Source organism: Saprolegnia parasitica, assembly GCF_000151545.1.
Source record: "Saprolegnia parasitica CBS 223.65 unplaced genomic scaffold supercont2.26, whole genome shotgun sequence".
In the NCBI taxonomy this organism is placed as follows: Eukaryota; Oomycota; class Saprolegniomycetes; order Saprolegniales; family Saprolegniaceae; genus Saprolegnia; species Saprolegnia parasitica.
Genome location: NW_012156420.1, coordinates 107,311 through 128,414, shown reverse-complemented (window position 1 = coordinate 128,414; position 21,104 = coordinate 107,311). Strand labels below are relative to the sequence as shown.

At 58.9% G+C, this 21,104-nt stretch overlaps 10 protein-coding genes across 10 annotated transcripts in view; 6 read left to right on the top strand and 4 right to left on the bottom strand.

The window, feature by feature from the left end:
- Nucleotides 1–59: 59 nt before the first annotated feature.
- SPRG_07156 (hypothetical protein) lies at nt 60–2,453 on the top strand (the record flags this gene model as incomplete). The annotated part of the gene is made up of 2 exons (XM_012345951.1): nt 60–2,290; nt 2,342–2,453. 2 exons carry the CDS (start codon nt 60–62, stop codon nt 2,451–2,453), a joined length of 2,343 nt encoding a protein of 780 aa, XP_012201341.1.
- A 31-nt stretch (nt 2,454–2,484) lies between these two features.
- Nucleotides 2,485–3,388, top strand: SPRG_07155 (hypothetical protein; the record flags this gene model as incomplete). Its single annotated transcript, XM_012345950.1, has 1 exon — nt 2,485–3,388. One exon carries the CDS (start codon nt 2,485–2,487, stop codon nt 3,340–3,342), a length of 858 nt encoding a protein of 285 aa, XP_012201340.1. The 3' UTR covers nt 3,343–3,388.
- Nucleotides 3,389–4,562: 1,174 nt separating this feature from the next.
- SPRG_07154 (hypothetical protein) lies at nt 4,563–7,645 on the top strand (the record flags this gene model as incomplete). The annotated part of the gene is made up of 2 exons (XM_012345949.1): nt 4,563–6,102; nt 6,156–7,645. 2 exons carry the CDS (start codon nt 4,563–4,565, stop codon nt 7,643–7,645), a joined length of 3,030 nt encoding a protein of 1,009 aa, XP_012201339.1.
- A 2,427-nt stretch (nt 7,646–10,072) lies between these two features.
- Nucleotides 10,073–10,437, bottom strand: SPRG_07153 (hypothetical protein; the record flags this gene model as incomplete). Its single annotated transcript, XM_012345948.1, has 1 exon — nt 10,073–10,437. One exon carries the CDS (start codon nt 10,435–10,437, stop codon nt 10,117–10,119), a length of 321 nt encoding a protein of 106 aa, XP_012201338.1. The 3' UTR covers nt 10,073–10,116.
- A 718-nt stretch (nt 10,438–11,155) lies between these two features.
- SPRG_07152 (hypothetical protein) lies at nt 11,156–13,378 on the top strand. Its single transcript, XM_012345947.1, has 8 exons — nt 11,156–11,478; nt 11,518–11,720; nt 11,770–11,921; nt 11,970–12,017; nt 12,067–12,171; nt 12,225–12,680; nt 12,735–12,857; nt 12,910–13,378. Exons 1-8 carry the CDS (start codon nt 11,219–11,221, stop codon nt 13,342–13,344), a joined length of 1,782 nt encoding a protein of 593 aa, XP_012201337.1. The 5' UTR covers nt 11,156–11,218; the 3' UTR covers nt 13,345–13,378.
- A 427-nt stretch (nt 13,379–13,805) lies between these two features.
- SPRG_07151 (hypothetical protein) lies at nt 13,806–14,192 on the top strand (the record flags this gene model as incomplete). The annotated part of the gene is made up of 2 exons (XM_012345946.1): nt 13,806–13,839; nt 13,885–14,192. The coding sequence occupies 2 exons, from the start codon at nt 13,806–13,808 to the stop codon at nt 14,190–14,192; spliced, it is 342 nt and encodes a 113-aa protein (XP_012201336.1).
- A 302-nt stretch (nt 14,193–14,494) lies between these two features.
- On the top strand, nt 14,495–15,712 carry SPRG_07150 (hypothetical protein). Its single transcript, XM_012345945.1, has one exon. It carries the CDS (start codon nt 14,500–14,502, stop codon nt 15,643–15,645), a length of 1,146 nt encoding a protein of 381 aa, XP_012201335.1. The 5' UTR covers nt 14,495–14,499; the 3' UTR covers nt 15,646–15,712.
- Nucleotides 15,713–15,875: 163 nt separating this feature from the next.
- Nucleotides 15,876–16,761, bottom strand: SPRG_07149 (hypothetical protein; the record flags this gene model as incomplete). The annotated part of the gene is made up of 1 exon (XM_012345944.1): nt 15,876–16,761. The coding sequence occupies one exon, from the start codon at nt 16,759–16,761 to the stop codon at nt 15,922–15,924; it is 840 nt and encodes a 279-aa protein (XP_012201334.1). The 3' UTR covers nt 15,876–15,921.
- Nucleotides 16,762–18,201: 1,440 nt separating this feature from the next.
- SPRG_07148 (hypothetical protein) lies at nt 18,202–18,972 on the bottom strand (the record flags this gene model as incomplete). The annotated part of the gene is made up of 1 exon (XM_012345943.1): nt 18,202–18,972. Exon 1 carries the CDS (start codon nt 18,955–18,957, stop codon nt 18,202–18,204), a length of 756 nt encoding a protein of 251 aa, XP_012201333.1. The 5' UTR covers nt 18,958–18,972.
- Nucleotides 18,973–19,714: 742 nt separating this feature from the next.
- Nucleotides 19,715–21,104, bottom strand: part of SPRG_20343 (hypothetical protein) — a gene marked incomplete at both ends in the record, with an annotated part of 1,991 nt that continues 601 nt past the window's right edge. Inside the window, one exon of the mRNA XM_012346070.1 lies at nt 19,715–21,091. Within this exon, the coding sequence (XP_012201460.1) occupies nt 19,715–21,091 (1,377 nt within the window). The remainder of the gene's footprint in view (nt 21,092–21,104) is intronic.

The following is a 21,104-nucleotide window of genomic DNA, read 5'->3' as shown; positions in this document are numbered from 1 at the left end:
ACAATATTCTGCTCTTGCACGACGGCTACACCTTGTACCACGGGCCACGCGACGCGTGCATGCCCTACTTTGAAGCGCTGGGCTATCGCTGCCCGCCGCACCGCGACGTACCCGACTTCCTCGTCGACATTGGCTCGCCCGACCTCGTCGGTCCGTCCATGAGTGCCCAAGAGCTCGCGACCGCGTTTCGGAGCTCGTCGATCCATGCAGCCATGCTAGCGCGTATGCAGCAGCCGTCGCTGCCGCCGCTTTCGCCCATTGCGCCCTTTGCCGAGCCATTTGTCGCCAGCACGATGTTGATTGCGTCGCGCCAGCTGCGCGTTTACCTCCGCAACACCGAGCTCGTCCAAGGTCGTCTCGGCTTGGTGCTTATCATGGGGCTCTTGTACGCGACGACGTTCTACGACGTCGATCCGTCGCAGGTGACGACGGTCCTCGGTGTCATCTTTATGGCGGTGCTCTTCCTCGCCGTCGGGCAGGTGCCGACGCTACCGATTATCCTCGACGCCCGGGCCGTCTTTTACAAGCAGCGCGCGTCGCAGTTCCACCGGACGTCGTCGTACGTGATTGCGCATGCGGCGACGCAGATCCCGTTTGCGTTGGCCGAGACAGTGGTATTTGGTTCGATCCTGTATTGGATCACGGGCTTCGCCGCCGACGCGACGTCGTTTCTGACGTACTTGCTCGTGCTCTTCTTGACCAACCTCGTCTTCTCAACGTGGTTCTTCGTCGTTGGCGTCGTGTCGCCCAACATGCTCGTGGCCGACCCCGTCGCGCTCCTCTGCGTTCTCATCTTTGTCGTCTTTGCGGGCTTTATCATCTCGGCCAAGGACATTCCCGACTACCTCATTTGGCTCTACTGGATCGACCCGCTCGCATGGTCTCTTCGCGCTCTCACAATCAATCAGTATACCGCATCCGATTTCAAGGACTGCTCGTTCGGCGGCATCGACTACTGCGCGACGACCGGCAGCACCTCGGCGGGCAAGGCGCTCCTCGAGCAGTACGGTCTTCGCACCGACCGGTCGTGGATCTGGTATGGCGTCTGGTATCTCGTGGGCTGCTACATTGCCTTTCTCCTCTTGGCGTATCTCATCCTCGAGTACGTTCGATTTGACGACACGGACCACAGCCACGTGGTCGGAGCCAGCTCTATTGACGGGCGCTCTTCCACAGATGACGACGACAGTGCGTATCTCGGGGTGCCCAAGACACCGACTGTGGCTATATCGGTGGCCCCCCGCGAGGTCGTGCCCGTGACGTTGACGTTTGAAAACTTGAGCTACACAGTGCCCAATCCGACGAAGGGCGAGCCCGACTTGCAGCTCCTCAAGTCTATCAGCGGCTATGCGCTGCCGGGTACGGTCACTGCGCTCATGGGGGCGTCCGGCGCCGGCAAGACCACCTTGATGGACGTCATCGCCGGGCGCAAGACGAGCGGCAAGATCGATGGCGAGATCAAGCTCAACGGCCACATCGCCACGGACCTTGCGGTTCGTCGGTCGACGGGCTACTGCGAGCAGATGGACGTGCACTCCGAGTCGGCAACCTTCCGCGAGGCGCTCCAGTTTAGCTCGATGCTGCGGCAGTCGGACGACATTCCCGCAGCCGACAAACTCGCGTTCGCGGAAGAGTGTTTGTCGCTCCTTGGGCTCGACACGATCGGCGACAAGATCATCCGCGGGTCGTCCGTCGAGCAGATGAAGCGTCTGACGATCGGCGTCGAGCTCGCGGCCTCACCGTCCGTGCTCTTTCTCGATGAGCCGACGTCGGGCCTTGATGCGCGCTCGGCCAAGATCGTCATGGCCGGCATCCGCAAGATCGCATCGACGGGTCGCACAGTCGTCTGCACGATCCACCAGCCGTCGGCCGAGGTCTTTGAGATGTTTGACTCGCTTCTTCTCCTCAAGCGCGGCGGCGAGACCGTCTTCTTTGGCGACCTCGGCGCCAAGGCCGTCCATTTGATCAACTACTTTGCATCGCTCCCGGGCACGCCACCGATCGCAGTCAGTATGAACCCTGCCGCATGGATGCTCGACGTGATTGGCGCCGGCGTCGAAGCGCGGTCGCAAGCTCTTGACTTTGTGAAGGCGTTTGCATCCTCGGCGGAGCGTCAAGCTCTCATGGACGGTCTTGCGGTCTACGCTGCGCCGCACCCCGAGCTTGAGGCGCTCACGTTTGGCTCCAAGCGCGCCGCTGCCTTCAACACACAGTTGAGTCTGCTGCTGCAGCGCTTTGTTCATCTCCACTGGCGCACGCCGTCGTACAACAACACGCGTGGCCTTGTAAGGTTGCGCTGGAGATTTAGAGAGCAGAGTCTAATATAAGGCAAATCCAAAAGTGAATTACAAGAGCTCGCGCTTCTCGCGAGCTCGCTTAGTCCGCCGGCGATCGGCCGCCGCGCTCGCAGCCACTCGTGGAGCCAGTACACTGTAGCGATCACGCGCGGCTGAGTCCGTGGCTTACCACCGGATACGTGATGCCATGCTGACACCAGATGGCCGGTCCGACCGACGGTTACAGCGGTCAGTCGTTACAGGCCTCATCTCGATCGCACTCGCCGTCTTCTTTGGCCTCTTGTACAACCGTGTGGACTTTACCACCTTCTCGGGCGCGACCGGCGGCCTCGGCATGATCTACCTCTCGTCCGACTTTATCGCAATGGTCTCGTTCTTCCCCGTCATGGTGCTCACGGTCGACGACCGCGGCGCGTTCTACCGCGAGCGCGCGTCACAGACGTACTCGGCACTGGCCTATTTTGTCGCGTTGACGCTGGCCGAGCTCCCGCACGTCTTTGGCTCGACCTTTGCCTTCGCCATCATCTTTTACCCGTTCGTGGGTCTCAGTGAGTCGGTCGGCGCGTGCTTGTACTACGGCTTCAACCTCTCGCTCATGGTGCTCTTCTACGTCTACTTTGGCCAGCTTATGGCGATTCTGCTGCCCAACGTCGACGTCGCCGGGATCGTGGGCTTCCTCTTTAGCGCCATCTTTATGCTCTTTATGGGTTTTGCACCGCCAGCGGCGCAGATCCCGAGCGGCTACCGCTGGCTCTACCACGGTGTGCCTTCGAAATTTAGCATGGCCATTTTGGCCGCCGAGACGTTTGCCAAGTGCACGGAGTCGACGCAGCTCGGCTGCAAGACGCTCTCGCACGTGCCGCCGAGTGTCCTCCAAGCGATGGGCAACGTCTCGAGTATCACGCTCAAGGACTATGTCGAGGGCATGTACGAGATGAAATACGACGATGCAACCAAGAACACGCTCGCAACGCTCGGCTGGATCGCCGGTGTCTTGGTCCTGAATGCGATCGCCCTCCGCTTCGTCAACCACCAAAAGAGATAGGACTAACTATATACATTGACTGCATGCATGGCTGGTTAACTTTATCCACATTCAACTCGACTGATGCCAGTACAGCTTTGTCGACTTCAATCTATCGTGTCATTGGCTGACGGATATAGCCAATCGATGGTTTGTCCCAATGGGTCAGGGACAAACCCAATATCGTTTTCAATGTTGCATCGCCAACAGAAATCCAGTACTGCCAAGTGCCTACTCTCTATGTACAAAGGATACGTTTGCCGCATCTGATCTCGAGGGGCCCGTGTCCATCGCCGCGACTTCAAGCTACGAACATCATCCGGGTGCACCCGACTATATCGTGGCCCACGACATAATCAAGCAATCGAAGCGTAATAGAATGCAAAAGTTTTATTCCCGCGGTCGCCGCCCGGTAGCAAGCATCCATCCGACCAACTGCTAAACTTTATTTTATGTCGAACGCAATAGTCTCTACGCATACAACCTCTTTGGAACAACGAAGATAACGCGAAACACCTGCATATATATCAAACGCGATGCACTTGGGCGCTAGAATGCGTTCTCCAACACACTCAGCACAGCAAGCACCATGACGCTGCAATAACGTCCGCCCACGATCACAGCAGTCGCACCGCAGCAGCCATCAGTTCTACTCCCATGTGCTTGAAGCTCCAGAACACAGACAGTGCACTGCAAGAATTGGGTGCAAAGCTACCACGACGTCCCCGCGCTGCAAACCGCGAAACCACCCATCGTCGCGCAGGTGCATGTGCACACACAAAAAAGAGCTACCGTGACACAGATGAGCTATGCCCGGCGCTCTATATACCGTATTCACGCCCTGTGGGTAAAGGACGTGCGTCTACGCGACCTCGCGCAGTTTTAATAAATCCTGCACTGGATTTGTCATCTGATCCGCCGTTACGGATCGTCTCAGATCGTGGGTGCGGCCAAAGCAGCTGGTACCAGCGAAGTAGCCGATGGGATGTGCTATGGTTCGTAAAGAAGCAAGCGCCTGCGTCGCACCCTGCCCACTTTTCGTCGACAACTGCGCAGTCCCTGTCGGACGTTGGCTTCTTTTCGCTGACCTTCGCATCGAGTTGCGTCGACGGCCTTGTTAGTTGGATCAGGCACATTGCAGTTGGACCAACTTCAAGTAAAAAAATCCACGTGTCACTTGCACCCGTATGCTCTGGATTTCGTGGCCCCACTCGCTCTGGCCCCTCACTTTTCTATTTGCCATGCGCGGTGCAAGCATCGTCCTCGCCGCGGCCGTCGCGTCGGCGCTCGGGGCTAACCCGGTCATCTACGAGATCTCGACGCGCCCGTGGCTCTATGAGCTCTCGCTCAAGTACAACCGGCCCATGTCGCTCGACGATCCGTCTGCGCTCGCGCTCATCCAGAAGGAGCTGCTGGCACTCAAGGCCGCTTACAACCCCGACTACATCTGGATGATGGGGGTGTGGCAGCTCGGTGCATACGGCCTGAACCTCGACCAGACCACCAAGAACGACGAGTTTAATTCGATTCTGCCTGGCTGGACCAAGGATGACGTGATCGGGTCGCCGTACGCAGTGGCCAACTACACGTGCAACCCGTCGATCGGGACGGACGACGACCTCCGCGCGCTCAAGTCATTTTTGAACGCCAACAAAATGAAGCTCATGCTTGACTTTGTGCCCAACCACGTCGCGGTGGACCATCCGTGGGCGTGCTCGCAGCCCGAGTTCCTCCTCCCGCTCGACCAGGCCGACCTCGGGTCGCACTCGTGCGCCAAGGGCCCGACCGTCCGTCCGCCATGCAGCGCCCGGTCGTTCTACACGGGCGGCGACTACTGGAACTCGGGGTGGGTCGACACCGTCCAGCTCAACTACTGGAACCCGGCGCTCCGGTCGGCGCAGATCGACACGCTCTCGCACATTGCGAGCTTGGCCGACGGCATTCGCTGTGACATGGCCATGTCGGTCCTCAACCGCGAGATCGAGCTCGCTTGGGTCAAGGACAACCGCAACGGCAACAGCTGCTCCACGGGATCGCAAGGCCGCATGCCGACCAAGTTTGCGTCATCGCCGCCAACGACGGAGTTTTGGGCCGACGCGATCCCGGTGCTGAAGGCCAAGTACCCGAGTCTCTTTTTGATGGCCGAGAACTACAACTATGGCTTTACGCCGACGCCGGAGGACCTCTACCTCCAGTCCCTCGGCTTTGACGTCACGTACGACATGGACGCGCTCAAGACGATCGATGCGATGCCGATCGGGTCGGGGAAGGCCAACTTTGTCAACCTCGTGCGCGCGAGCAGCACCAAGTACGCCAAGTCCGTGCACTTTGTCGAGAACCATGATGACAACCGCGCGGCCGGTACGCTCTTCAACTACAAGGCGTCGGCGGCGCGGGCAGCGGCGCTCGCCGTCACGTCGCTCCCCGGCTCCAAGCTCTTTTTCCATGGGCAGTTTGACTGCAACCCGAACCGCCTCGCCGTGCAGCTCCGACGCGGCGTCTCGTTCAAGCCCGACGCGTACTGCCAAACGTGGTTCGCCGATCTGCTGCAGACGCTCACGGACGATGTACACACGCGCGGCAACTGGCTCGGCATCGACTCGGCGCCGTTCTCGTCGACCGACGGCAGCGACGTCATCTCGTACAAGTGGCAGTACAACTGCACCGAGCGCCTCGTGGTGGCCAACTACCGCGACGCGTGGAGCAACGTCCGCATTCCGCTGGCCTTTCCCAAGATTGCCGACAAGAACACGCTCGTGACCGTCTCGGAGCGCCTCCTTGGTGCTGGCCTGGCGTCGAAGCGCTCGTGGACGCTACCGGTCAAAGACCTCGAGAGCAGCGGTCTCTCAGTGATCCTGAGCACTTTGACAGCCAAGTGTACGACTACTCGATCTGCCCGGCGTCGGCGGCTACTCCCGCGACGACGACGGCTACTCCCGCGACGACGACGGTTCCCGTCAAGACCCCCGCAGCGTGCACCAGCCCTGTGACAGATGGCCGCAACCGGACCGCGGCGGCATGGAAGGAGCGCTCGGTCTATCAGATTTTGACCGACCGCTTCGCGGGCGCACCGTCGTCGGGTGCCTGCAAGGACCTCTCGACGTATTGCGGTGGCACGTTCAACGGCATCAAGAACAACCTCCAGTACATCCGCGGCATGGGCTTTGACGCGATCTGGATCAGCCCCGTCATCGACAACAGCCCCGGCGGGTACCACGGCTACTGGGCGCGCGACTGGGACAAGATCAACGCGCATTTCGGCACGCCAGCCGAGCTCCAGGCGCTCGTGGATGCGGCCCACGCGCTCGACATGTGGGTCATGGTCGACGTCGTCACCAATCACGTTGCGCCCGTCGGCAGTGACTTTCGCTCGATCGTGCCGTTCAACGACCCGGCGCACTACCACCCGTCGTGCGAGATCACCGACTGGAACAACCAGACGATGGTCGAGACCTGCCGTCTCTCGGGCCTCCCGGACCTCGACCAATCGAACGCGTTTGTGCGCTCGTACCTCTTGAAGTGGATCAAGAAGCTCGTGGCCGACTACGGCTTTGACGGCGTCCGCGTCGACACGGTGCCCGAAGTCGCCAAGGACTTTTGGGCCGAGTTCAACACCGCCGCCGGTGTCTTCCAGGTCGGCGAGGTCTTCAACGGTGACCCCAAGTACGTGGGCAGCTACCAGCCGTCGGTCAGCAGCGTCTTCAACTACCCCATGTCCTTCACGATTGGCGACGTCTTTGGCGCTGGCCAGAGCATGAAGGCGATCAAGTCGCGCGTCGACGGCAACAGCAACTACGCCGATCCGACCATCCTCGGGTCCTTCGTCGACAACCACGACAACCCGCGCTTTATGCACAAGTACCCGAACAAGCAGGCGCAGCTCCGGGCCGCGACCGTCTTCTCGCTCACGACCGAAGGCATCCCGTTCGTTTACTACGGCACCGAACAGTACTACGGCGGCGGCGTCGACCCGGCCAACCGCGAGGCGCTCTGGACCAACCTCGACACGACGTCCGACTTGTACAAGATTCTCTCGGTGGTTCACCGCCAGCGCAAGAAGTCCCAGATCTGGCTCTCGCCGTGGGTCGAGCGGTACGCGGCCGACAACTTTTACAGTTTCAGCCGCGGCGCGTTCCTCGTCGCGCTCACCAACTCGAACGCGCAGCAGCACGTCAAGGTGACGTACCATCCGTTCAAGGACGGCGACATTGTCTGCAACATCTTTTGGCCCAAGGACGACTGCCAAACGGTCGCGGGGGGCGTCGACATTTACCTCAACAACGGCGAGAGCAAGATCTACGTTCTCAAGTCGATGCTCGCCTAAGTCTGCATTGTATAGCCTTTCATATAAAGCCTTGTCTTTCATCTTCTTTGTTCATTGCACTTAAGGATGGGCGTTTCAACGTATCTGCAGAGAGTGGAAATATAGTTTTTAGGAGAAGCATGCATATGCCATAAGCCAGCGAGACCTCGACACAGTGTCGATTTGGCTTAGGCCTGTCAAGTCTCGATAATTCTTCGCTACGACACCGAAGTTTCGGTTCAAAGACGGCAGCAGCATCCCGGTCGATCTTCGCTACTACACCGGTGCGTCGATTCAACGACAGCAGCAGCGTCCCCGTTCTTCTTCGCCACGACACCGCCGGTCCGACGGAACGACGGCAGCGGCATCCCGGTCAATCTTCGCTACGACACCGGCGGTCCGATTCAACGACGGCAGTAGCGTCTCGGTCGCTCTTCGCTACGATACCGCCGATCCGATTCAACGACGGCAGCAGCGTCCCCGTTCTTCTTCGCCACGACACCGCCGGTCCGACGCAACGACGGCAGCAGCGTCCCGGTCGTCTCGCGCTTTAATTAGGACGCTCCGCTCCAACGACGGCAGCCGTGTTCCGGTCGTCTCTCGCTACGAGACCGACGCTTCGACGCAACGACGGCAGCAGCGTCTCGGTCGTCTCTCACTATGACACCGGCGCTTCGGTGCAACGACGGTAGCAGCGTTTCGGTCGTCTCTCTCGCTGTTGCCTCGATGCGGCGACGGCAACGACATCCTGTCGTTCCCCGCTGCGACGCCAACGCTTCGATGACCCACATCAACCGTCGCCACCCGGGCCGACACTTCATACTGGCGCGCAAGACCGACATCGAAGCGAGTGGCACGGCAAAAGTCGCTCCAAGACGGTGTACCGCCACCAAGCGTCGTTGCAGCGACGTCTATCAACAGCACGGCCTCGAACGACAAGCACCATCACAGTCGCACGCAGCTGTCACGTCACAACAAACGCCAAGGCACGATGGCGCGGCTCCGAAGGGCTGCAGCGGTGACGAAGATGCCGCGCTACGTCTCCAGCTTGGCTCCTTTCTACTACCACGCCCGACCGTCAGTCAAGCGACGCGCACACCGTCGCCATGCAGTCGACAACGACGCCGATCACCTATCACTGGGGCACTGCCTCGCCACAACCCATGGCAGGCGAGGTAATATCAACCTCCTTTGCCCCCTTTGCTGGCAACAAGCACGACTCCTGAAATTCGTATTTCACTTGGTTGTACCATAGCCTAAATCACGTAAAGGTGTGTTCTGGATCCGTGCCCTTTCACGAAGAGCCTCCACGAAGAGGTGCGAATATTTTGGAACCAATACGAACCCGCGACTCCTCCATGCGTCCCTTTCGATATTAGAACAAGGTCGATAGCTCTGTGAGCTATCATGTATTCACCATCGCTTTTCATACCGATCGTCAACCAGGCTCTCGCCCGACAAGTGAGAACAAGATGTGAACCAATCCTAGCTTGCTGCCGCCGTCGAAACCCAAAGCCAAAGCGCCACGGAAAGATCTAGCAGATCGTGTGGCCGTCGTAGCGACTTTGTCGCCAGCCAACGCAAGTGGATGCTCATCGTGAGCGCAATCCAGATGTGAGCTGGCACCGGCACCGGCTTGTCGGCCACGTCCACCACCGCCGCCCACATCTGGTTCGCTGTCCACCCAGCTCTCTGTGGCTTCGTCTTTCTCTTCGTCGTCACGCGCTGGAGCCACATGAGGACGGTGGCGGTCTTGTACCGGTGCCCGCGGCTCGTCATACCGGTATCTGCCGTATCTTGCATTTTACCAAATGAAAATCAATCCGCCTTGCTCAAGGTCCATGCCTTAAACCCTAACACTAGGGTCTTTTGGCCTACTTTCGGGAAATCCTCAAATTGAAGGTCCCACTGATGTTCGGCCTTCCGCTGCCACGTTGGTATTAGCAGGCGGTGCATGGAATTGAGATAGACCATACTGTCCGCAAAGACTGTTATCTGGGCTGGCACCAGCAGATACCGGTACAGCAATGTATGTCAAGGCAGCCGGGGTGTCGATGGTCTTTTCGTGGCATCCGAGGCAACGACATCAGTGCTGTAGTGATCCAAGGCGTTCGCAGTAACCCTGCTGCACCAATGACAATGGCCAAGCACGGCACGAATCCTACGACGCTCATCGTGCCCTCGACGGTGCTGTCAGCGCGCTAGTGGTGCGAGATGCGGTTCCTCCCCGCGATCCTGGCGCCAGTAGAGCCGCTTTGTTATCCTAATGGGGTCTACCTATGAAGCTATCTATGCACAGCAGGAGCAAAAGAATGAATGCCACGACATGTGCTGGTTGATCATGCTTGATCATTTAATCATGACGCAGCATGCAATTGCGATGACGTCACTGGACATCGAAAGCCTCTCCACCGTTCATGGCCGATTCGCTTCACGTACTCTACTTGTGTACAAGAGTGCATTCGACTGCATTTTATAGAGGTTTTATGTGCTTAGACGCGGCTACGGACCGGCGCATCGCGCGAGCTCACGAAGTCGAACGTCAAAAAGTTCGCCGCGAGTTCGCGGAGGACCTTGACGACGGCGACGTGGTCTGGGTGGACGTCGTAGGCTGCAAGCACCTCGGGGCTCTCCATGCGCGCGACGAGGCCGTGCGTAAAGCCCTGGGCGTGACCGACCTTGAGATCTTCGCCAAAGGCCATGTCAATGATGCCGGGGACGACTTCCTTGAGCGCCAAGATGGAGTTGCCGAGGGCAGTGATGGCCTCCGGCGTCACTTCGGGCTTGAACTGGAGAAGGACAATATGTTCCATTGTGGACGAGTTGTTGGTTGTGCGGGAAATTGAAAAGTGAGCTCTGTACTGTGTGGTACATACCAACCTTGCCGAATTCGGCGTCGCGATCTTCGGGATCGGGAACTTCTCGAATTGCAACGCAAGAACTCCCTCTTTGCGTGATCTTTATCCCATAAGAATAGGCAATGCCTCGTGGGCGAAAAACGTTTGTCCCAGTTGAACCACAGGAAAGATAATTGCCCCATGTTGTACCCCGTGGGTTAAACGTCCTTGGTGCCACTTGATATAGAAAACCACGACCATCAATCCGGATACAACGGGACAAACGTGTGTAATGAGGGCTAAACCTTGGGGTGATGACCTTTCGCGTGATTCGTTCACGCCAAGCGATGCGGTAATCAACCCGCAGGTGCTGCGCAATCTTCGACCTTCGGCGTCCGAGCAGCCTCATGCATGCTTCCACGGACCTCCATGAGGTCTACCCCAAGAACTCGCTCCTCTGTACGTCGCCCATGGCCATCCGTCGACGCGAATGTGCTGCATGTAGGGCGTGCCGTGACCATCGTCTTGCTCGTCTGCGCACTGCCGCTGGTCGTGGTACGTCGTCGCCGGTCGCTGCGCCCGCATCATCCCAACGACGTAGCTACTTGGCCTCCTCGTGGGCACATATGCAGGCGTGGCCAAGCTGCGTGCGTGCTGCCGCCCACGCAAGCCACACGTGACCGACCGGTTCACTGCGTACCCACCGCCCGCACCGGCCGCCAAGGTCCCGTACACGATCGAGTCGACGTACGTGACGATGGCCGATGGCATGCGCATTGCGCTCGACGTCTACCTGCCACTGGGGCCCATGCAAGCACGCCCTGTCGTCTTCAACCAGTCGCGCTACCAGCGGTCGGTCTCGCTGCGCTGGCCGTTCCGTCTCTTTGTCAACGGCGGCAAGCCCGTGGGCTTTATCAACAGCGGCTTCTTTGCGCGCATGCTCGCAGACGGCTACGCAGTCGTGTCGATGGACATTCGCGGCTGCGGCGCGTCGTACGGTGTTAACACGCGGCCGTGGTACGTCGTTTCATCTTATAGGCGTCTCATGGTCTTTAGGAATGTACAAGAGCGTCTTGACTCGGTCGAGGTCCTCGACTGGATCGTGCAGCAGCCCTTTAGCAACGGCCAAATTGCGCTCTGGGGCATCAGCTACGAAGGCACGGCCGCGTACCTCACTGCGTCCATGAAGCATCCGGCCGTGAAGGCATGCGTGCCCATGTACATGTTTTATGACGTCTACCACGACATTGCTTGTCCTGGTATGTATTTTTGTTGCGTTTTTTTCGCACACTCATGGGCGTGGGTTAGGTGGCATCACGCAACACTATTTCCCAACACTGTGGCAGGCCTTCAACTCGGTCGTCGACAGCAACGACTATGGCAAGCTCGACTTGATGCTGCGCATGGGGTCCTGGTTCATCCAAGGGGTGACGCCGGCGTCCACGTCGTACGCGGATCTGGTCGCTTCGTCGTTCCAGATGCACGTCTGAACTTCCGTTTCTGGGTAGGTGGCTGCGGTCGCAGACCACAAGAACAACTGGATTGCGACCGATGACGTATGCACTCGCTGTTTTTTGGACGGTATCCAACAGGCGAATGATGTAGATCACACCGACCTTGCTTCGCAACTCGCCATCCGTCACGACGCCCGACACCACCGCGGGGGACCTCTCGCTCCACCAGGTCTACCACGCCTTTCAAGAGGCCAACGTACGTCATCAAATATTGTCTATGGATCGCAAGACAATATTTGTACGGACTAGGTGCCGACGCTCTTTTACAGTGGCTGGTTTGATGCGACGGCGCGGAGTGCGCTCCAAGGCTTTTGCACCTTGCCGGCGTCGAGCAAGGTGGTAATTGGGCCCTGGAACCACGGTGGTCTCCAGTTCTGGAATGTGGACACCAACACATCCCAGATGACTGAATTTGACCACTTTACACCAGTGCTGGAATTCCTGCAGCGCCAGTTCCAGGTCGCACGCAACCCGTCGATGCCCGAGCTCGAGCTCGAGCCGCTCGTTCCGTCCCCCACCCACCATTGGCAGCGGGGCGTTGATTACTTCTTACTGGGTGAGAACCGCTGGCAGCACAGCGAGACGTGGCCCGCCCACACTCGCCGCGCAATCTACTACCTCTCGATGGATGCGCCGCTTGCGCTCACCCCGACGCTCTCGCATGTGGCGGGCGGTACGGCGACCATGTCTGTGCTTGGCCAAAAGGTTGGATCTCCGCCATCTCAATGTCAATCTCCAACCTCAATGTCAATTCTATAGTCGATCGGCGGCAATTCGCGCTGGCACGCCACGATTCGGATCCGAGACCCGATTGCATACACGCATTGGGACGCCACCAACCACCTTGCGTTTGCGTCGCCGCCGCTCGAGAGCCCTCTCAAGGTAGTAGTAGTATCTCGATCCGTCGTCGCAACCACTAAGAAATGATATGCAGATTGTGGGCAGCGCCGTCGTGACGCTCTACATTGCGTCGTCGGACGTCGATGCGGACCTTTTCGTGTACCTCGTGGCCGTGCACCCGCGCACGAAGGCGCTCTCGTACATCACCGAAGGTCACATGCGCGCGAGCCACCGCAAGGAGACGACGGCTCCAGCGCTGCCGTCCGCGCCCGACGCCGACGTCCCCAACCACAGCTTCCACGTCGAAGATCAGATGCCGCTCGTGCGCGACGAAGTCGCCTGCGTCCGCTTTGGCTTGCTCCCGATCGCGTACCGTGTGGCGGCGGGTGCCTCGATCCAGGTGCGCATTGGCGGCCGCGATGAGCGCCACTTCTATGACGCGACGCCGTCGACTGGCCGCGACGTGACACTCCACGCGTCATCGACGCACGTTGCCAGCATCGACTTGCCAGTCGTAGCGACCGAATAACGTCACCAAGCGATGTATGTGACGATGGTTGCAAGCCCTTGGTGTGTGGCACAAGAGTTGCAATGCGTCCGTGAGCTGCTAGAGGAGCAACAAGTGGTCGTGCCTGGGAACGCGGCAACAGTTGGTCGCTCGCCAACGATCGGTCGGTCGTGGTTCGTCAAGGCGAGCAGTCTCTCAAACGAGAACGGGTACGGACGACATGGGGTCCAAGACGTTGCTGCGATGACCCTTCGTTGATCTACGCATAGAAGGTTGTTGGTGCATGGGTGGACATAACCTTGGCTTTCTTAAGATTGTCTACGCCACCTGCTAGAACCGATAAGCTGCAACCACTGCGCCAGACTTCGCACTTGCATCGCAACGATTCAATGTTCGCGCTCCGGACGTGCCACGTCATGTGGCGCACCTAATCGGGTCAGGCGTACTTTCTCGTCGCCATCCAGTTGACACTGCGAACAAAAATGGGCCAAGGCAGCTCCAAGTACGCACACGCGAGTAGGTCTCTGCTGCCTGCCGCCGCCTGATGTGCGACTGCATTAGACAACGACTACGAGCTCGTGATCAAGTGCTCCAAGGAGCTCGAGTTCATCCTCGAGCATGACTTTTCGGCGACCGGCCGTGGCCTCCACGAGAAGATCTCGTCCGCGACCAGCCTCCCGCCCGAGCTCGCGCGGCAGATGCGGTACCTCGCGACGATCCGCAACAAGCTCATTCACGAGCGTGGCTTTGACGCGATCCCCGACCGCGCCAACTTTATAGCCAAATTCGAGCAATCGGCCAAGGAGCTCGAGACGATCGTCAAGGCGCGCCGCGGCCCGAGCGGCGACGGCGCCTGCCGCATCATGTAATAGCTTGCCTTTCTCTCGGTGCGGAAGCCAAATGTTGCTCTTTCTTGCATCCTGCGCGGTGGATCTGCAGGTGCGACTGTCTGCCATCCCATCAAACACTCGTGCTACCAACGCTACGGCGGTCCGTGGACGAGATGCGCCTACTTGGTGATGATAGAGCGAAGCCTCGGCGATGGGCCAGGCAGGTTTCCAAGGCGATAATGACAAGGTACGAAGGGCAAGCGCCTGTCTGCTGCCATGGAAAAGAATCTTCTTGTCGGTTTCGATCCCGCAGTCGTTGGCAACGACATTGCATTTCCATTCGACGATGGAGAGCCCGCGACAGAACTTTGTCAAGCGCCTGGTCTCGGGCGTCACCTTGGCCAGCGCCGTCCTCGTCTTCTTCTATGCGTCGCCCAACATGGCGACAAGCGGTATCGCATCGCTCGTCGTCGCCATGTGCCTCTACGAGTTCGCTTGGCTCAGCGACCGCATCAAAGCGTCGCTGCGCAAGCCGCTGCCGGCGTCGCCGACCGCCATCGACCATGCCCAGAGCCTCATCGGCCGCGTGTCGCCGGTTCGCCATCGCCCGATCGCCTTGTTGGCGGCGCTATCGGCCACGATCCTCGCCAGCGCGCTCGCGGTCGGCGCCTACTACTGCATCGACGTGCACATTGAACCAAGTGCGTTCCAGCAGCTCTTGCTACCGTACGTGGCCATGGCGACCTTTGGCACGAGCCTTGCCGTGCTCTACGCGCCGTCGTTGGTCGCGGCGACGGTCATTGTCATTGCGCAAGGCAGCTTCTCGCTTGTTGTGTGCAACTCGCTGCTGTGCCCGGTGGCGGAGGCGCGCTGCGTCTTCATCATGGACTCGAGCTTCATGCTCATCTTTGGCTCGTGCGCCATGTACCTCGTGCATGTATTGACGGCCACCACGACGTCGGAGGCGGTCGCCGCCATCGTGCTCGACCAGCTCGCGCTCATCTATGTGGTCGGGACGTCGCAGATTCTGGTCAATTTCGTTGTCTTCTCGGCCGACTCGGAGACGCGCAAGCTCATCGTCGTCTTGCTGCTCACGGTGTGGGCCGGCGACAGCGGCAGCTACCTCGTCGGCAGCGTCCTCCGACTGTACAAGTACACAACCGTGCGGTTCCTCGCGCCGCACTTGTCGCCCAACAAGGACATTGAAGGCACGGTCGGCGGCATCCTCTTTGCGCTAAGCATGATGTTTCTCGCCGTGTACCTCACGGGCTTTTCGCGGCCCATGGTCGGGAACGTACTCATGACGATCGTCGGCTTTGCGTTCGGCCGCGTCGGCGATCTCTTTGAGAGCATGATCAAGCGGGCGGCGGGCGTGAAGGACTCGAGCGCTATGATCCCAGGCCATGGCGGCATCATGGACCGCGTCGACGCGCTTTTGTTTGCGAGCGTGGTCTTTTGCATATTCACCATGGACAATAGACTATTCCACTAAGAGGGTGGACATTATTGTCTGTATAGCCTAGGAGGACACGCGCGAATAACTTAATATATGTATATCGTTCGATATACACGCCTTTCTCGGACGACGACGATGTGCAAGTGCAAACTGGACGATAAATGTCCACGATGCTGTCTCGCTTCGTGCATCGATAACCCTTCAACGCCCAACTTCCTAAAAGACTGCGCGATCGCGCAGGGGTGTCCATAATTCACAAAGATAATCAAGGGAGCTGCAACAGTTAGTAAATAAGAAATGAGTCGCCATGGGCTACTGGAACCGCGCGAGCTTATGCTTCAAGAACGCCGCGAGCTCTGGAATCTCGACGACCGAGTCGGGCGGCAGCAGAAACTCTGGTCCGTCGCTCATCGCGTTCGGCAGCATGGTGGGGTACGGCAGAAGCGGAACCGGCTCCAAGTCGGCGTCGCGAGTACGCTTCTTGAGGCTCGGCGTGCTGCTGCCCGAGTCGTTCTCGTCGTCGTCGTCCTCCATCTCCATGTCGTTCTCGTCGAGGATGTCGATGCCGTTGGGCGCCGTAAGATCTTTGCGCATCTTGGCGCGGCGGCGGCAGTAGAGCATAAAGGTCGGGCTCGGCGCGACGCAAATGCAGTGCCAGCGACCAGTCGCTGGGTTGAGCTCGAAGGCGTAGACGCAGAGCACGTGCTGTGTGTTGGCCGTGTGCCGGTTGCTCGTCCAGCCGTAGTGCCACCCGCGCTTGAACGTGTTGATGCTGTAGATGTACCCGACATCGTGCGAGCCTTGGAGGACGTCGCCGGTATACCACGGCGCGTGCACGTCGCTATCCTTGTTCGACAAGGCGGCAATCTTCTCGGCGGTAAAGACGTCGTGGAGCCTCGCGTTGCCCTGCGGCTTGCCGTTGACAAACGGGCAAAACTCGGCAAAGACCGCGATCGTACCCCGGTGGCTCACGTGGGCAGCCGACGCGCCGACGAGCACCGACCCGCCGCAGAAGCCGGTCGCCGCGTGGATGCCCGAGCAGCAGTTGGGGAAGCAGCGGAGGTTCTTGAGGCCGCCCTTCTTGTTGTTGCGCTGGTACTGCGGGCGAAAGCTGAGGCTCGAGAACGTGAGCGTAAACGCGTCGTCACTCATCGCGCTGCTGCTGCTGGTAGGAGGAGGAGGTCGAGGTCGGGGGCGAGGGACGAGGATCTCGCACGCTCGCATCAAAATCAAATCTGGGATGCAAGGCCATTGGCTGCAGTCCGGCACCCACAAGTGCAAATGGTCCGTTATCCGGACAACGTCGTCAACATACTTGATTTCACTATCGTGATCGGGGGTGCAGCATATTATCCGGACAAGACAACTTGTCTGTCGCAACCAAGTTGATGCACACATGCCACGGGGCTGTAACGAGCCGAGGAAGCGCGCACCCAGGCACCAAAGAAGGTGTCGAGGATGCTAAATGCGAGCACAAGAGGAGACGCGACTACGGTAGTAGTAGATGGTAGAAACTTAATCAAACGATTTGAAATGGCTTGTGCGCCAGTGTACGAAGCCGGTGTACGAGGCGGGCTACATACTACATCGTACGAGAGAGGCGGGCCACGGGCCACGATGATGACGATGTTGCAAGGTTGCACGTAGTATTATAGTATGCGCGGACTGACCGGTTGGTGGTCGTTCGACACATGATATGGAACAGAAATCTGGGAATCAAAGACAGTCCCCTTCTTGGAGATCGCGAGTCATCGCTGCATGTCCTCAAATCGATGCAAACTTGCGGCGAGTGTGCATCGCGCGGAGGATGGCGTTGCTAATCGCTGTGAAGAAAAGGTCCAGTCTTTGATCGCTATCGTCCCTACCACCAAGTGTACTGGTACTCGAAATTTACTTTCCTTGCTAGCATATATCAAGAAAAGGGTTCATGAAGCGGGCAATCATTCTATCCGGATGGACACTGCTCGCCACGTAGCGCCGTCCGAGTCTGCAAACTGCGTGGGACTCAAACTGTGTACCGGGACAGTAGGTGAGGTACCGGTACAATTGTACGAAGAAACGACGTCCTTTTCTGATCCTCGGAAAATTCTCAAAACACGGCTGGACCTCGATGATTGACTCGCTCTTGGCGGTCGCGGATCACATACAACGTTACTCTTTCTTGAGAGACGACTGCGCCACATCGCCTGGCCACATCGTCCACACGAGCCTGCGTCGGTCCGCGCGTGATTGCAACGATCGTCTACCAGGAGGCGGCGATTCTACGCGATCAGAACGACGGCGGATGGTCCATCGTACATCGTAGATGTGGAGAACCTCGTCGTGGAGACTACAGGAGTGAACCAATGTGGCAGAGACACGCATTTCCAATCTATTCGAACGCTTTTAGAGTCAAGTGCAAGTACACGAGGGAGCCATTTGAGCTGATGGAGCGCTCCACCGCGCTTATCTGATGGGAACAAGGACTGCGATGCAGTGATCAACGCAGTTGTGTCTATGGGTATGAACCGGCTGCCAAAGCAATGATACCAGTGCTCGACCTCAGGTCCACCAAACGAAAAGCCTCTGGTCCTCACAATACTGACGCTTCTGTTACGTGGGACTTAGCAGCGCCTCGAGGTCAGCGACAACGGCGTCGTCCAAAGTCGCGAGTTTGTCGCGGGATCCAACAGCAGGTATCCTCGGTGGCGCACTTGGTCGGCGACGCTTCCGGGTGTGTCGTGTAGCCTCGACGCTGCCGTCGTTGCGGCTCGTATCGACGCTGATGCTGCGCAGTGCCAACACTTCCACACGTGCCTTGGCTCGTCGACGGCAGTAGAGTTGGAACGGAGGACTCCACCCGACGCCGACGCACGTCCAGAAGCAGCAGTCGCGCGTCGCCTTGTTGCGCTCAAAGACGTACACGCACAGCACGTGCTTGGTGTCGGCCATGTGCCGGTTGCTCGTCCAGCCATAGTGCCACCCGCGCTTGCGACTATTGAGGCTGTACTCGCCGGGTGCGATCCTGTCGGCCACATACCACGGCGCATGGGCAGCTGCGTTCTTGGCGGCGAGGCTCGTGAGCTGCTCTGTGGTCTTGATGTCACGGAGGCGTGAGAGACCGGTGGGCTCGAGCGTGCTGGTATCGAGCGGGCAAAACTCGGCGCAGACGAGCACATCATAGCGCGTCGTTGTGGTCGCAACATGCACGATCACGGGGCTGCCGCAGAAGCCGGTGGGCATATGGACGCCGTTGCTGCAGGTGGGGAAGCAGCGGAGGTTCTTGAGTCCGCCCTTCTTGTTGTTGCGCTGGTAGTACGCGCGGAAGCTGCCAACCAAGCGCACATCCACCGGTGGCCGGTCGACCATGTATTGCAACCGTACTAAACGAACTCACGCTGAAAATGCAGCCGCGATACGAAAGCACAGTGAAAAATCGAGCGATGCCATTGGCTCGGCAACCTCAAGTTGCCGTTGCGCTCAACTTCCACGCGCAGCTCACTGACCACTGACGAAGCGACTGTACTCCACGGATCCGCGCCAGAGACTGTTATGTAAAACGTAGTAGTCTTGGTGTGAGGCGGCGCGTTATTACTCGCTCGCTGAAGGAAGCAGAAAGGCTTGTGCTAGCGACAGCAAGAAGAGTACTTCCTAGTCGTTTCTTATTGCATATACCTCGCGCCAAACGATGCAAAATGGCGCGAGACGATATAGGTACGCCGTTGCTACCCGAGAGTCTCCATGCTGCAGGCTAGCGCATGCAGTGAGCTCGAAGGCGGGTGTGGTACACATCGGAGCCGCCAGGTGCACGGTTCTCATTGGCAGCGTCAAAGGTCGATATGTGGTCGTTGGGCTAACATGCTGGCACAGGAGCAACATTGACCACAATTTCGGTCCGGCACCGCGCTTGGTTGGAGTACCGGCTAGCACACGCAGTGCACACCGAAACGTTTGAACGCCAGCGCCAAGCACGCGCGCGCAAGTGTGGCGACCCTCCCATTTCCTCTTCCAAGTGGTCTATAGTCTTCCTCGGTTGCTACAGTGAGACCCATGCATATATGACCGACAGCACAAGGACATGTGACAACACTTATCCAAAATCTTACAGTTCATCAAGCCAAGCGACTTACGCCAGCCGCGCCGCGTCCACAACTTGGTCGACGACCGTGAGGTAGTTGCGCGAAAAATGCGCGGTCAAGTGCTGCGTGAAAGCAAAGACCGGGTAGCCCTGTGCATCCGTGAGCGTGATCTCGTCGCCGTTCGAGTAGTTGTCGGCGTAGTCGATGAGCGTCGCGTTGGCCGCCTTGACGGTCGCGTGCAGCGGGTCGAGGAGCCACTGAAAGTCACGGTTGAAGACACTCTTGCGGAACGGCGTTGGGAGAATCACCGTCTCGCCCGAGACCCACGCCCACGGGTTCATGTGCTCGTACTCGGGACTCTGGTTGACGACGAAGACCTTGATGCCCATCTCGTGGAGCTTCGTCAGCTCGTCCTTAAGCGACGCCCACATGGCGTTGACGTCGTCCATGTTTTGCTCGTCGCAAGGAAGGTAGTCGTCGTAGCAGCACGCCGGAATGTCGTTGCGCGGCCGATCGGACGGACCGCCCGGGTGCATGTACTGAAAGTAATGCACGATGAGGAGCACCGCTTGGGGCTTCACTGCGTGGACCATGGCCAGGTTCGCAAAGTACTCGGCCCGGCACGAGAGGAGCGGCCGCGCGGACCAGCTGTTGATCACGATGGTGGGAAATTTGTCGTCGTTGTTGGCGGTCGCGTCCTCGAAGAGCTTGACGAAGCGCGGCTTGGACATGTCGGCATGCGAATCCCCAAGCACAACCAAGAGCCCATTGTCTTTCTCGTGGCCGGGGTTGATGACCTTGACTTCGCCGGAAAAGTAGTTGACCTGATGGCCAAAGTTGGCGGGTCGGATCAAGTTGGTGATGTACGGCGAATCACGCGGGCAGTCCTCGCCCGTGCCCTCGTTCCAGCCAAAGTCCTTCATGGCCTGTTGCGCTTGGCTCAAAGTCGGGGTGGCTGACGCGTTGCTGGCCAGCACCGACGCGTCGACAAGTGCGGGGGCGGCGGCGTTCTTCAAGCCGATTTCAATCATGGAAAAGTCGGCCGGGTTGGCGTGGACCGCCGCTGCAAACGCCGCAATGCAGACAACGCCCAACACAAGCACGGGTGTAATGTACTTGTGCTTGCTCCGGCGCAGCCGCATCTCGACGTCTTCGTACGTCGCGACGCTCAAGACAAACGAGATGACGAGGACGACCCACGGCTCGGCGAAGAATGGCCGCGTCGCCACCATCGGGTACCGGTCCTTCGTGATGACGAGGAGCGGCCAGTGCCAGAGGTAGAGGCAGTAGCTGATCTTGCCGATGTACACAACGGCGGCATGGCTGAGGACGTGGTGGTTGAAGGGCGCGCGGGGACCGGCCGCGATGAGCAAGGTCGCGCCGACCGTCGGCAAGAGGGCCCAAAAGCCAGGGAACGCGCGGTGCTCGTTGATCGAG

Excerpts from the sequence above, each read along its gene's own strand:
- SPRG_07152 (XM_012345947.1), top strand. The coding sequence starts at position 11,219 with ATGGCCGATGGCATGCGCATTGCGCTCGACGTCTACCTGCCACTGGGG. Across the intron at positions 11,479-11,517 it reads GGTGTTAACACGCGGCCGTG|GAATGTACAAGAGCGTCTTG; the intron begins GTACGTCGTTTC and ends CATGGTCTTTAG. Across the intron at positions 12,858-12,909 it reads CGCTCGAGAGCCCTCTCAAG|ATTGTGGGCAGCGCCGTCGT; the intron begins GTAGTAGTAGTA and ends AATGATATGCAG.
- SPRG_07150 (XM_012345945.1), top strand. The coding sequence starts at position 14,500 with ATGGAGAGCCCGCGACAGAACTTTGTCAAGCGCCTGGTCTCGGGCGTC.